Below are 15,629 nucleotides of genomic sequence, written 5' to 3' on the forward strand. Positions count from 1 at the left end.
TTAAATTGTTTAGCATGTGCAATTGTGTAAATTGTGCAATAGTATTGTGTAACTGAATTCTGTCTGAGACAATTCAACAACAAATTCATGTTGCTGTATTGTCTCCCTTTTATATTGTAAATTGCGGCTCCAACTGTTGGTGAATCGTATATAATAACCATACTCTGATGCAAGTTGTACTAATTAGATTAGAGTCAGGTTTTCAATAAGTTTCTATCTGACTTTTCATGAATTGGCCAGTCTTTATGCTGAGTAATATCTTTAGGTACACATTGCGGTCTGTACAAACATATGGTTCTAGGCGCACATCCTGGAAAAGTAGGTTTAAGGTTTTATCTGTTTGCTGATATTCAGTGAGAGCGCGGCTCCATGAATTTGCCCAGTAAATTAGAAAGCTGTGACCTTGCACCTGCTCTCTTGTGAAGTTGAGGCTCACTAATAGGCTGACCTGTCTTTTGTATACATTCAAATAGAGATGATTAGGAATGCAGCCTGTTCAGGGTTTCACCTGACCTAGCAGACATCCAGACAAGGCAGCGACCTCGGTGTGTGCTGCCTATATCATTAGGAAGGAAATGTGATCGGGGAAGAAGTCCACGTCTCTTGGCTGGGAGGAGCTGAGGAGGGATCTGAGTGCATGAAGAGTAGTGTCTCCAGCATAGTCGCAGAGACCCAGAGCTCGCACTTCCCTCCATGTAATGGCTCTGTATAGAAGCATGCTCAGGCTTTAGGATTAGAAGGTGAACGGGGAAAATTCTTCAAGGGGATCGCAGCTTCTGGAACACAAGCAATTCTAACCCTGCAATATGAGCACCCTTTTGCTTTTGGATTTCTGGTGCCCTTGAGTAAAAATCACTGACAACAAAAGGCAAGTATGTAGCCAAAGCAGCTTGTTGATTCATGCAACAGTGTGTGTGTGTGTGTGTGCGCTGCGTGCAAGAGCAGACTGCAGTGATTTCACTAGCTGGAGACTGTGTTGTATGTATAGGGGATTAGTTTGTGGTTTGTGAGCTAACTTCCATTAACCATGTACAGGGGGGAGACCCAGATCTAACATATAGGGTAGCAGAGCTGTCACTCATCAGCTACACTCTTATGCCCACATCCGATAAGTTTCCCTTTCCTCCCATATTACTCTATGCATGGCACATCTTGAAGCCGTTTCTGCCATAGGACTACTGCAAGAAAAATCCAGCTTCACAAAGCTGCTCGTCTTTTACCAGTTTAATGTTTGTAATGATCTGTCCGTTCTGTTATGATCGGAAAAAGAAGTGATCTAGGAAGTTTCGCCAGCACAGAGGTTACCGGGACTTTTGCCATGTAATAATTCTGGGCACCAGACTGCTATAAGAAAGTTGTGCTGTCATAAAACTAGGAGACTTCTTTCTTCATGCCCTATAAAGAGAAATGATGATGGTACAGAGTGCAGATTAGCAATCTTATTATGTTCATGTGTTGAGTATGTACTAGCCAACGTAATGTGGCCAGCTGTCTGCCTGTTTGTCCGTTTCCCCCCCACAGTTTGGACCTCTCTGTATTCATCAGATGATGTCTGGGCTATTGACATCTCACACACTTGCTGTCAGTTGCATGCTGTTCCACTTCTTTCTTCAATGGCTTCTAGTATGGTTTCATCATATATATGGTGCATACTGTGTGTACAGATTTGGGCGCTGATTTAATTTTGTTTTTTTTAGTTTTAGCATTGTTTTTTTTCGAGGCTGTTGCCTTTTCCCCTAGCCCGTGAGTTGTCGGGGTTAACGTTGTAATGGACTAGGTTCTGCAGCTTTATAGAAAAAGGCCCAACAGAGAAATCCTAGCACCATGAAGCAGTCCAGAGGGTCCAGCAAAGATAAGTCATAGCACGAGATGGGGATGTTGGCTGCACCCAAGGGAAAGAACAGGCTTCTGGGAAATGGGAATACAGTCTGCCTTGAGCTGGGATTTCTCAAACCTCCAGTGTATACCAAAGCACCATCATATACATGAATTCCCAATCCTGAGGACGCTCATTATTGCCCTTAACAAGGTAGCAATAATCAGTTCCCCTAAACGACTCTCCAGGTAACGATTGTAAATAAACTTTAAGTACGTTACTGGAAGGAAGAAAATGGTCAATATCTATCCACTTGTTTAGTCAAGGTAAACAGAGATTGGACTGTTGATCGATCGTATTTGCACATAAATTCACATTTCATCCTCTGTACAGATCAAATAGGCGAGGTAGTCAAATCATGCAAATCCTTTTTAAAAGGCGTGATTGCTAGTCAAATTAGTCAGATGTAATGGGAGGCGATAGCCAGTCTTGATAGGCTTGATGGGGAAAAAAGAGACCAAGTGTACTTAGCTGAGATCAACATTATTCCGATAATTTAGGAATAGTGCTGTAGACCATAGCAACCTGTCAGCAATCACTCAGCATTATTACACTAATGAAGGGGGGAAGCTGAATGGTTGACTGCACTCTGCACATCATCGGTTATTCCATTGCTTTGTTAAAGCCTACCTATACACAAGGACAAATCTTCCTGTATTCCAGCTTACCAGTTCTTAAATCTGGGCGCTGCATTCATTTATTGTTTCAGGCTTTTCTTTTTTTTTTTTGCCTGTTGATCCTGCCGTTGCTGTAGTTATGGAGGAGCTGTGTTGTCAGTGTAAGACAGGACTACAAATGCACACCCCTCTCCTCTTCCTACCATGCGAGGGTGGGAGGGTTTTTTAGTCCTCATAGAGATAGCTAGGAACAGTATAACTAATGGGAATGCATAACAGCATGTTTTCTGGCAGGATCAACAGGTATTTTTGCATGTACTACACTGATATGAAAAAAAAAAGTGTCCAATGGTATATTTAATAGACTAAAGGGACCAAACAAGCTCATTGTTAGGGTGTACATACAATCACCTTGTAAAACAGCCCATTCAGTTTAAAATTGAAACAAAAGGCAAAACATTTATGTAGCGATAGATGGATGGATAGGGATGGATGGATGGATAGGGATGGATGGATGGATAGGGATGGATGGATGGATAGGGATGGATGGATAGGGATAGATAGATAGGGATGGATAGATAGATAGGGATGGATAGATAGATGGATAGATAGATGGATAGGGATAGATAGATGGATAGGGATGGATAGATAGATGGATAGGGATGGATAAATAGATGGATAGGGATGGATGGATAGGGATGGATAGATGGATGGATAGGGATGGATAGAGATATATATATATATATATAGATAGATAGATAGATATATTAATTATACATTTTTTCCCCTTTTGTATAAGTGATCTCATTTGCTCTGTCCCCCCCTTTTTCAGCTGCATAAGAGCTGGGGGAGCAGAAGCAACAGTACACTGAGCTTCCCAGTTAATAGCTGTGCAGGGGGTGGGGGGGGAGTGTCAAGACAAGTTTGAAAACTGGAGAAGAGTGGGCTGAGTTCCCAGCATAGCTAGAGAACTGACCACGTGTGCTCTCCTGCTTAGTGTGGTCAGTTTTTTTTAAAATAGGAGAGCAGAGGGACTGACAGAATCACCAGGGATTTCACACAGAGGAAGCAATGCAAAGAGAATAGGATACTGTCTCATACAAGTACATGGTACTGCAGCCACATATCAGGAATGCTGGGGTAACAAACACTTTATGTAAATCCATATATGTTGCTGTGGATTGTACACCAGGGCCTTGTTTTATGTCAATTGACACATCACTGGGTTTTTTGATAGGCTTTTAAAAGTAATAATAAAGGCTCCACTTTTTTCCCTCAGATAAAAAGATTTGTTATATTTTCTCTGTGCAACAATATTGCACAGATTGGCCACTTACCTCCTCCTCTGGGGTCCTTTGCTGTTGTTCTCTGCTCCTTCTTTTGCCCCCCATAGCGGGCCATGTGCTATGGGGGGAGCACGCTCCAGAACCAGGCTGTGTGTGTTCATAGATGCACACAGCCCAGCTCATACTCCCTCCTCACAGGATATATATATATATATAACTGACAGCAGCAGGAGCCTTTGGTTCTCACTGCAGTGTCTCCTGGAAGAGAGAGCAGAGGTGCAGCAGCCAGGCACAGTGCTGGATTAAGAGACATGGTTAGTGTTTAGGGGAATTGGAAGGTTTTTTAAAAAAAAATAAGAAAACATTTTTTTTGAGTTTATAACCACTTTCGATGCTAATGGAGTCCTAGCAGATTTTTTTTACAATCAAACTTACAGGCTAGGGATAGCACGTGCTTGTTCTCATTCACATAGCGTAACGTAAGAAATAATAATTAAAAATCGCAGCTAACCTTTTAGATGTTCTTTTTTGGAAATTCCAGCACTGTAAAATCCTACTAGTTCTCTTGGTTTATGAAGGGCTAGACAGCTGTGTTTTCCATAATTAATCCTGTCTGTACTGTGCTGGCAAATTTCTTAATCAGTTGTAAACTTGATTTGAAAGTTAGGGCTTGCTGTCCTAAGAAAAGGGTTTAAGTAGAATTCCAGCCTTACAGTATGCTTAAAAATTCCCCCCCATTGGAGCTGCATGATTAATCATCAAGAATAGTTACCGTGATTTTTTTCCCACCTTGCGATCTTGCCAAATGTGTTTCACGATTCTATCTGTGCAAAGAATTCCCTCTGCTCTTCTGAACACACAGCTGTCAAAAGAAAGGAAGAAAAAAAAAAACGGGCAGTCTGCCAAGAATCACAACATTCTTTAGCAGTGGAACTTAAGTATAAGCATTGTAACAATTTGTCAAAGGAATAGACTTTGTGTGTGTAAATGAGGAAAGTTTAACCACTTATTCTGACATTTGTTGGTTTCAAGTTGAAATCATTTCTTTTTTTTTTTTGCTAGAAAATTACTTAATACCCCCAAACATATATATATATATTTAGTAGACCCTAGAGAATAAGATGGTGTTTGTTGCAATATTTTATGTCGCACTGTATTTTTGCAGCATTTTTTCAAATGCAATTTTTTGTAAAAAAATTTTTTAATGAATTTAAAAAACACAAAAAACTAACCAGTAAAATTAGCCCACTTTTTTTTTGTATAATGTGAAATATTTTACACTGCGAGAATCGTGATCTTTTTATTCTAAGCAAAAAAATTGTGGCCAGAATCGTGCAGCTCTACTACCTATCCTGCCTACCTTGTGTAATAAAAAAAAAAAGTGTATACATTTTTTAGTCTGATTGGGTCTTGTCAAGTGGTCCTGCAGCCCCAGCTCCCTTGTGTCAGTGAGAGGCAGCTACTAGTAATAGACTGGAATTGTACTTTAACGCTTTCAACGCTGGGCTTTTACATTGTATGTTTATGAGAGAAGACTTAGGCCCCTTTCACACTGGGGCAGGAAGTGCTTTAGCGTTAAAGCGCTGCTTTTTCTTAGCCGCTGTTCGGCTGCTAGCGTGGTGGTTTTACCCCCTGCTAGCAGCTGAGAACAAGTTAAAAACCACCACAAAGCGCCTCTGCAGAGGTGCTTTGCCGGCAGTATAGCCACGCTGCTCCATTGATTTCAATGCTAGCAGGACTTTTTTTTTTACCGTCCTGCCAGCGCACCGCTCCAGTGTGAAAGCCCTTGGGGCTTTCACACTGGAGAGACAGCGGCTGTTTCACATTGGTTTGCAGGCGCTATTTTTAGCGCAGTATCGCCTGCAAAATGACCCAGTGTGAAAGGGGTCTTAGCATGTCCTTAAGGCCTGGTTCCCAACGCAATTTCTGCATTCCATATGCGTTTCTGCATGCATGTTTTTGATGCGTTCCGGTGCATTTTTATTGCACTTCAGTGCATTTTTTACCTCGCTTTTTTGAAGGACGTGTGTTCTGTGTGCATTTTGCTGCGTTGCATACAGAAAATATGCAACGTATTTTACTTTTGCTGACTGCGCTGGTGTGAACTAGGACCATTGGAATCCATGTTAAACACTGTCCATGCAGAATAAAAATGCACTGGGCTGCTGGTGTGAACCAGCTCTTGGGACAGACTCACTCTGACATTGTTCAGAAATCCTTGAGGCCGCCTTCTGGGAAACGGCTAAAAGCTAAGAAATAAAACAAAAATGGTATGCTGTATGAATGAGAACAAATAACACATATATAGTTTGGTTTTCCCAAATTTGACTAAAAAGGAATATTGAAAATGCACTTTAAAAAATATTCTTGGGTTCTGTCAAAAAATAAATAAATAAAAATATATATATTAATATATATCTATATATTAATATATATATATATATATATATAATATATATTTTTTTTTTTTTTTTTTTGAGACCTTGCTTCCCAGGTTCTGCTGGCGGTATTTAGGATTTCAATTAAATAAACCCATTGCTTTGTTCTGCCTGCATTGAGAGATGATGGCAGTCCAAGCAATGCTGGTAAAAGCATCCAGTTCCCTCAAGCCTACTAAAAAAAAAAAAACGCCCAATCAATATATTTTCTCTCCTGGGTTGACATGCATCATTTGTGATGTGGAGTGGTATTGATTTTATTCAAGATAAATGCAGGTTTCTGAAAGCAGAAATACAGAAACATAAAGCTCAGGTCATTATTTTATTAAAATAACATCTTTATTCTCCCTAATAATATAATACGTCCTTATAATAAAGAAGATTAGGCCAGGGCTGTGTGCCGTCTCCAGCTGCCCAATGATTATTTTCTATTTTTTTTACACCCGCTCTTCTTGTACACACAGTGAGTAATACTTCACCTGCCCTGAAGTGATTCATTGACGTGTTAGGGTGGCATGGGACAAATGCACAGACAACCCATTGAAAATTAAGCATTTTAGCACAGGTAAGGTACTGAAAGTGGGAATGGGGTTATAAATAGACCACTTTAAGGGAGATCAATCACCAAAAAAGAAGTATCGGTGCATGGAGCCGTTTATTAACTAGATAACTATGGTGGTGTTTTTATGGCCATCTTCAATGATCATCTCCAGCTACTAGACATAGAATATTGTTGAGAACCATTGACTGTATGCGAGTGTCAGAACTGACTGGCGAGTTTCATCTGTTGTTTACAGTGACAGTATTGATTTTTGGAGAATTGATTTCTTCATTGGTTAACCTTGCTATACACTGCGCAGTCCTTCCTCATATGCGGCAAGTTCTGTTATACTGTATATGAAACAGTATTTAACACAGGTGGCATTATAGTAGAAGACCAGAGCAACCAGATGCCATCTTAATATTGAGGTCTCTGTTGAATAACGCTATCAAATGTTTAGTTGTAGATTTCTCTGGGTGTTCTTAAAGTGATTCTAAACAATCACAGTGTGTTCTCCTACTTAGTGTGGTCAGTTTCTACTAGGAAAGCAGAGGGAGTGGAAGGGACACCAGGAATTTCACATAAAGTAAGAAATACAAGGAGAACCTGATACTCTTTTCATGCAATTACATGGTACAGCAGGCACATATCAGGATTATGACATGTTACGTTTACATACTCTTTAAGTTAGACCCTTTAGTGTCAGTTTGAAGGGCTTTGCTGTATCCATGTCTCTGGAAAGTCACCTTTCTTACATGGTGCAGAAAGCTTTCACGTTCTTTACCTTCTCCAGTTTTATATATCACACATTACGACAAGGTCTGTAGTAAGAGGGTGCTGTAGCAACTGCAAGCGGCTTTGCTGGTATCCGCACATGAGTAAGGATATTTACCGATCAACCATAACATTTTGACCACCCACCATAACCCGTGGAGGCATGGATGGACTCCACTAGACCTCTGAAGGTATGCTGTGGTATCTTCTACCAAGCTGTCAATAGCAGATCCTTTAGGTCCTGTAAGTTGCGAGGTGGGACCTCCATGGATCTTACTGATTTTTCAGCACATACCACAGATGTTAGATTGGATTAGAATGTGGAGACTTTGGACCTCTAACTTTTGTTGTGTTCCTAAAACCATTCTTGAATTCATTAGACAAGGCCACATGGGTTAGCATGGGCACCCTGACCAGTCGGCGGCTATGAAAACCCATACTCAACAAACTTTGATGCCCCGTGTGTTCTGACACCATTCTGTGCTTTAGTGAGCCTTGGACGCTCATGACTCTGTCACCAGTTCACCTTTTTTCTGCTTTGGACCACTTTTGGTAGGTGCTGACCACTGTAGATCGGGAACATGCCACAAGAGCTTTAATTTTGGAGATGCTCTGACCCAGATGTCAAGCCATAACAATTTGGCCCTTGTCAAAGTCGGCCAAGTCCTTAAAGTATAATTCAAGGCAAAGCTTTTTTTTGTTTTGGGTAGCATGGAGAGGGATTAGAACGCTTGCCATTTTTTATTGCTGTCTGTCTCCCATTAGGGAGATTCGCCCTCTATATTTGTCCTGTTTACCATTTTAATTGAAAGTAAAAAAATCCCAAATTTTGGGCTGTCTCCTGAAAAGTAATAGAGGGGTCATCTTCCAATGGGGACACTAGTTCTGGTGACCTGGGGGTCCCCAAGAAATTCCCTTTTATTTGCATCATGTAACAGTGGTAGAAACTATGGGCCATTGTGGCTGACAGTTGGGGGGGGGGGGGGAGATAGTGCCCGAAGGGTTGGATAAAAGCGAACAAAGGGCCACATCTGGCCCTCGGGCCTCAGTTCGGAGACCACTGATGTAGACGTACAACGTGCATTGTGGGGCGGGGCTGCACTTTTTTTTCCTCAAAAATGTAAACGAAAATAAAGAATAAAAAAATGCCTGATTCGTTAAGAGGAGGGGTGGACAGGGAGGAAGTTTATATAGAGGGTGAAGGTTTGCTTTAAGCTTGCCCATTTTTTCTGCTTTTCACTTGCTGCCTAATATATCCCACCCAATTTTAGAGGTCATTGTAATGAGATAATTAATGCTGTTCACTTAACCTGTTATTGGTAATAATGTTGTGGCTGATCGGTGTATGTTGCCAGCATGAAAGTCTGCTGCGTCAGTCATGTGATGATTGCATGCCTGACAAAGACTTTCTGTATGGCCTCGAATCATTGCAAAGACTTATGATCTTTCTTCAGTTTAGAAATGCCCTTGTATGTGTGTGATTTATATTAAAGTTAGTCTCAGACCTGTACGGCTAACTACGTTTTCAAGCGATACACACTATATTGGCAAGGTGTTGCCTCTTAACATCTTCGTTCAGCATGATCTAGAGATACATGAAATGGAATATGTTAATGATTTTCTATTTTCCCCTATAGCAGTTCCCTTAGGAGTAGTGTTGGCAGATTAAAAACATATTCAAATGTCATTGGAGACGGCAGTATTGGCTTCATGACGTGGCCCTGTTCTCTTCCTGCCAAACTATTCATACTTGTATGTTTGGCTGCTATTAAGCAAGTTTCAATAAATACACTCTAAATCATTCAGAGGGTTATTGTGCAGGTACATGGCAGGACAATGACAGGCCAGGAGCTTTGCCAGCTACCATCACCAAAGATTGATAGAGTAGTTCATTAGTGTATTCAGCGCTGTGGATCTCTGTATGCTGACAAGCACAGGAAATGAATCATAATTTTGACGTGTTTAAAAAAAGAAATGCCCTGTAATAACTAGGCACAAGGAGAGACGACACAGATTTTGTGCCCTCACTTTGTGAGAAATAGATTCTAGAAAAGCCATCTTTGCCAATTAATTACTTGCAGTCATTCCAAATGTATAAACGTTACATGGTTGGTGGTTCGTAACATCAGAAATCATCCAAATCAATTCCTGGCCCTTTTTGCATCACTAATTAGTATTGAATAGCTGAAGGAGCTTGCACACTAGTAACACATGATGGAAAGGACCACCTCATACATATCTGGGTGAAAACACATTGGAAGTGTGTGTCTTGTAGGTGTGATTAGCTGTGTGTGTGTGTTGTGTAATGGTTTTAGGCAATAGCTGCCCCCCTTTTTTATTCTAAGCAGCCTTCAGATTGACAGTACGCTCGAGCCATGAAGGAAGAGGGCCTCCTGAGGCGCAGGTCATGTGCTGGGGTTTCACCTGGCACCTTCCTCCCAAGGCCTGAAGGACGAAAGCTTGTCAGAAATGCATCATTTGGAGGATACAATGAGCTGTCTCCTGCTGTGCCAGGTTGGTATGCTTTCTCTCTACATCACTGTACTTTTGGTAGTTTAAAATGCTGAAACACAAATTACACTTCGAGCTTTTGCCTTGCTGCAATTCCTACAAATCCCTTCAAATGTACTTCACAAAATTGTTCTATCTTATGATATGTACCAGATACATTTGCGTTCACATTTGTACAGCAGCTACCTACCTTGCCTCTTATATAAAATAATAATTTGTATCTCTTTAAAAGTAATATGGCATCAATGATAAAATAAAATCTTGTAAGAAAAAATAAATATGTACGATAAGCAGTAATTCTCTGTATTGAAAAAATATGTAAAAGCAGCAACTGGTGTTTGTGTCCAACAAGAAGGGATTTTTTTCCTACTTGCTTGTCATGCCTGTTGATCAGCATTCGGGTTACGAAGGTTAAATTTAAAGTATATATAAACACAGGAAGAAAAATATTACGGCTTACCTTTTCTTCGATGCGTTAACAGCATTCATTTTCTATTTTACTCTTAGATCAAGACGTGTGTTAGGACTTTAAAAGACCTCCCCATCCTTATTGCCGTAACATAAGAGGGTTGTGTTCTGTAGTCCAAATAGAGAACTGTTAACAGTGCTAACTAATAATAGGCGAGGCAGAGAACAAGACATTATTATGTCAAAAGATTTCTGGCAGGATGAACGTGTGTGTGTGTGTGTGTGTGTGTGTGTGTGTGTGTGTGTGTGTGTGTGTGTGTGTGTGTGTGTGTGTGTGTGTGTGCGCGTGTGCGTGTGCGTCCTTCTTTATTTTCCCTGAGGGTGTCCTTTGCGTAGCCGAAACGTGTAGGGAGAGGCTATCTACCTATGACGTCATCACACTCGCTGGTGTAACTGTAGCATGGTGTTTTTGAGCTTTTGTTATCCTGAGATGCTTGTTAGTATACTTTAAATAAATTTGTGTTTTTAGCAATATTGCACTATGGTCCTTTGCAATTCTCCACAGTAAGATTCAGAAGAAAATACACTTTCCAGACAGCTAGTGGAGGACCTAGTGGGCATGGTGGTTGTTGCCATACCATGGTCCGATTTACATTTTTGATCTCTTATAATCTGGAGATCCTGGTTATCCGGTAAGGGAATTCGTATATCTCTGTCTCAGATGGTTTGGGACTAAAATGGGTGGAACTGTGACAAATCCTTTTCACACATGATTCTACACTGGCCCCTTAGTGGCACTCTGACTATTCATTTGGGAGTGGACTTTCATTTCCAGTATTTCATTTATTGATTTATACTGAATATGATTCTATTTTCCACTATATTGGTGGTTTTATTGATGTTAATATTATTTGCATCACTTTACTGATTGTTTTCATTGCGGTTTTTAAGGTTTGAGGTTTTGCACACTTCTTTTTTTTTTTTCTATTTTTTTTTCCTGTATCTGACCATAGAGTGCAGTCTTACCATCTAGCACTGAGTGCATCATTTAGTGGTTTTTATCTAAGAATTGGTATGCTGCAATGTGAATAGTTTTGCTTTTAGATTTAAGACCACTTTTAACCATTACAGAAACAATGATGTAAATGCATAAACAGTCACAGATGTAAAAAATAACATATGAAATCCACAGCAGAAAATGGTTGAACCGACATTTGCATTTACACTGTGTATTTACTATTCACTATTACGAATATTGACCTATTTTGCAGTATTAATGAATGCTAGTTTGTTTCAGTATTTGTGTTGTAGATTGCATGTTTCCAGTGAGAGAAACATTTAGAAGTGCTATGCAGCTGTCGCCTCTGTTTTTTTTAAGTTCCTAAATAATAGTGAGTATCTGAGGACAGTGCTTGCCTGTTTATCTCAATAAATGACCGATTTATTGCACTTGTGCCAGCAAAATACACGCAGTTGGGGAACTTGACATGTTTGTGACATATTGGTGACAGCAGTCCTTTGATAAAATAAGCAGCATGACACTTGGGGTAAAGAGAGCAGATTACATTTTATGACAGTGTTTGCCTTCGTACATCTGCATATAGTTTTTGTCATATGGAATTATTTATGATCATCTGTTTTACATACTCAAAGTCTGTAAGAATGGTTTGAACATCCGGTATTTTGCTATGTGCTGTCTTGGTTTCTCATTAAGTGTACTAATGAAAGATTAAATATTTAAAGAAGAACTCTTGTTTGCAAAAAAATATATTAAATACAGGTCCATACATTCATGTCTGTGTTCACTTCTCCACTAAAACAGTAGGGAAATCTGAAGAAAACCCCTCCTTTTTTCCTGCTTTCAGCTTCTCTGCTGCTCCCCTGTTAGAAGCCCTATTTGTGGTTGTTACGAATGATAAGCCAAGGCAGAGCTCAATTGCCACCACCCCCTGTACAGTGGGCGCATCTGAGGGGAAGGGGTGTGTTGTTTAGCGCAGTGGTCCCCAACCTTTTTGGCAGCGGGGACCATGTGTGTTGATGAAAATTGTGCTGGGGTTTCACGATTTTTCGTGGGCAATGGCTGGTGTTAGTCATTCAATCATCACGGTACCATGCTTGATATGGTGTCAGGGTGATTGAAGCACATTTATTTCTATTATTACATTGTAGTAATAAATGAAATAGTTCAACTCGCCATACTGTAGAATCAGTGGGAGCCCTGAGTGTGTCACTTGCCACTGTCGCCTGCTACCAGATGTGCATAGTCACCTGCCACCCTGCCTGCCACAAGATGTGGATTGCCACGCTGCCTGCCACCAGATGCAGAGTGAGTGGATGTATGCGAGTGGTTGTATGTCAGGCAGACAGCTGAGGGGGTGAACTGCAAGTCCCAGCACTCCTCACCTGTACTCCCACACACAGCTCACCTACCATGATGACATCACATCTCTGTGGGATCGCCCCTCTGGATGTTGAAGGGTGTCTCTCTCCTCATGCTGCAGCTGGTCTCACCTGGCAGAGGGAGGGTCCAGGACTCCTTCGGCTGTCAGTCTCTGGCTCCACCCTTCTGCCATACCTGTTTAGCTGTCCGGAGGGGGGCAGGCAATCTGCACCGCTGAACAAGGAATCTAACTTTTCACACACCGTGGAGCTGCAGGAGAGCGGCTATGCGGGCAGGCAGTATGAGAGGATGTCTCTGCTCCCCGCTGCACCTCCAACACTGAGACGGAGCACTGGCTTTGAGGGCGGAAGAGCGGTGATGGAGAGAGATGATATCATCTCTGCTTGCCCACCCGCTCGCTTCTTCCATATACCCAGCGCTCTCATGCCGGTAGCCCAGCATGTCTCTTGCGGCCGCCCGCACCCGCGGCCCACCTGCAGAAGGGCCACAGACCGGTAGTGGGCCAGGGGACCGGGGGTTGATGACAGGCTGCCCCTGTTGTCTTTATTCCTTGGCTGCTAGGATGCAGGTGGTGGGGTTGTTAAATTGGTTGTTATGGTGCAGGTAGCCACCTGCTTCTTGGCAATCAAGGATGATGTGTGATGGGGCTGTCTGTATCCTAACAGCCAATAAAAAGACATAAGTGGTGTAACCGGCAAACTGACATGACCTTTCTTCCTGCATATCTAATAACTGCACTTGTCTCAGGCAATGACCTTAAAGTTTTGTCTCTTTGCTGGACACGTAATTGGAAAGCTGTGAGAGTGGCAAAGGGGGTGTGGGGGTTCGACCACCTTCATATCAACAGTGAGACAAGCTAGAAAGATAGGACAAAGTGCTACGTGCACATTGTCACCTGGAATACAGGAAAAAAACTCTATTGAGCTTCCTTTTATGTGATAGTACTTTTTTCACATTATTTTCATATGGATGCAGAGACAAAAGATGGAGCACAAATCCCATTACATAAAGTTTAATTATCCAGTGGTGGACTAAAATGAGCGATAAATGAAAATCTTTCAGCAAAACTGCATAATGTTCATGTAACCTTTCCTTTGCTGTCCTATAGTACTTCCTGGGGTGATTTTAGCACTGACATGCACTAATCCTCTTTGTAAAGAAGGCATGCCAACCTGGTCAGATAAATGGACTGTAGAAAATAATTTACAACTGATATATTTCAGTTTTTGGTTCAAGCCACGTTAGTCCACCTGATAACTTTATCCACCTCTTAGATATCTGGGCCAGGAAAACGGTTATCCATTCACCTGGAATATTTATATATTTTACAATAAGGGAGATGGAAAATGAGGAACATGCAGAGGTAGGTGAAAAAGCCAAGACTTTCAGGTGCACTGTAACAAAGTTGGAAATTATGGCACAGAGACATTGCGGTTACAGCATTCAAGACATGCCCTACCTATAACTTAAATCTTTTGGGTGCACAGACCTTGAAGGCATGATTGACCTTTAGGTTATAGTAGGGAGAGCACCTCTCCGAAACTGTATAGTCAACTGTACAGTCCCAAGTACAGGCAGTTAGTTACAAACATCCAAATTACATTTGATTCATATTTAGGAATTGAGACAACGTGACGTCAGGAAACCACCGGGCGGCCATCTTGCTGCTCACTGCAAACTGTCCAGCAGACCTGTCACACTTTAAAAAAACAAAACAAAAAATGTACCTGTTCTAACTTACATACAAATTCAACTTAAAGCGGAACTATAAGCAAAACTTTTTTTTTCATTTTTGATAGAGTAAGGAGGAGATATCCCCTCACTTCCTGCCCTATAGCTAAACAAGAAGTGAGCAGAAATCCCTAAAAATTAAGAGAATTCCTTGGAGACCACCAGATCTCCTGAACATGGGTGTTCTTATCCCTCTCCACTATATCCAAAACGGGGAAAAAAAAGGTTTCCCTTTAGTTATACTTACAAACTTACAGAAACTATTTTGTTCATTATCCAGGGACTGCCTTTACAATAAAAAATAAAAATATAACACACTATTTGTACTGTTCTCTTTCCTAAAATTCAAATTTCTGTCTGATTTCCTAATCCTGTAAAAAAAAAAAAAAAAAAAAAAAAAAAGGTTCTTTAAATTGTGGAGAGTTCAGTCTTCACTAGCTGCAATTATATTCTGGGTTTCTGTCTTTACTGGCTGCATGCCTATTCTAGACCACTAACTTTATTGGCTGCATGGTTTTTCCATGCTACTGACTTTCCTGGCTGTGTCCATATTCCAGACCACTGATTTTATGGACTGAATGTTTATTCTAGACCACTGACTTCAGTGGTTGCTTGCTAAGTCTGGACCACTGACTTCATGCTTCTTTCATGCCACACATTTTAATGGCCGCATGGCATTTCAGGCCACCATCTTAGAATGCACTTGAGACAGGTAGCTAACATTACAATATCTTCAACATCTGTTTGATAAAAGTATTATTTATTTTTTGTACTGAGCACAGTTTGATGACTTTTTAGATCTGTATGAAACTTTTGTGAATTTCCCTTGAGTGATTTTCCCATCTAATGGGATGTTTTTTATCTGGATCCTCAATTAGCCTGTCAATGAAGGCGGAAGCTTTGTAACATTCAGCCCATCGAGAAGCTGGCAGCAGAGTTGTGTGGGATGACATTCATATATGAATACCCTGCTCATCAGTACATTCTGTCCATTTTGCAAACATTTGAAGGCACGGAATGTAGGCTTTCTTTCTTTCTAACATAAT

At 41.0% G+C, this 15,629-nt stretch overlaps 1 protein-coding gene across 9 annotated transcripts in view; it reads left to right on the forward strand.

Annotated features, from left to right (window-relative positions):
* Positions 1-15,629, forward strand: part of OSBPL8 (oxysterol binding protein like 8) — a 403,742-nt gene that overhangs the window by 285,453 nt on the left and 102,660 nt on the right. Inside the window, exons 1-2 of one of the 9 annotated variants that reach the window (XM_077474153.1) lie at positions 620-872; positions 9,881-10,046. The exons of 4 other annotated variants lie outside the window; for them this stretch is intronic. In XM_077474153.1, the coding sequence (XP_077330279.1) occupies positions 9,908-10,046 (139 nt within the window). In that variant the 5' untranslated portion in view covers positions 620-872; positions 9,881-9,907. Of the gene's footprint in view, positions 1-619; positions 873-6,708; positions 6,783-9,880; positions 10,047-15,629 lie in introns of those variants that run through there. 4 more of the 9 variants (XM_077474152.1, XM_077474156.1, XM_077474154.1 and 1 more) reach the window with 4 other exon arrangements.

This window comes from Lithobates pipiens, unplaced genomic scaffold (assembly GCF_037356315.1).
Source record: "Lithobates pipiens isolate NorthernLeopardFrog02 unplaced genomic scaffold, aLitPip1_a1.2 Scaffold_8, whole genome shotgun sequence".
In the NCBI taxonomy this organism is placed as follows: domain Eukaryota; kingdom Metazoa; phylum Chordata; class Amphibia; order Anura; family Ranidae; genus Lithobates; species Lithobates pipiens.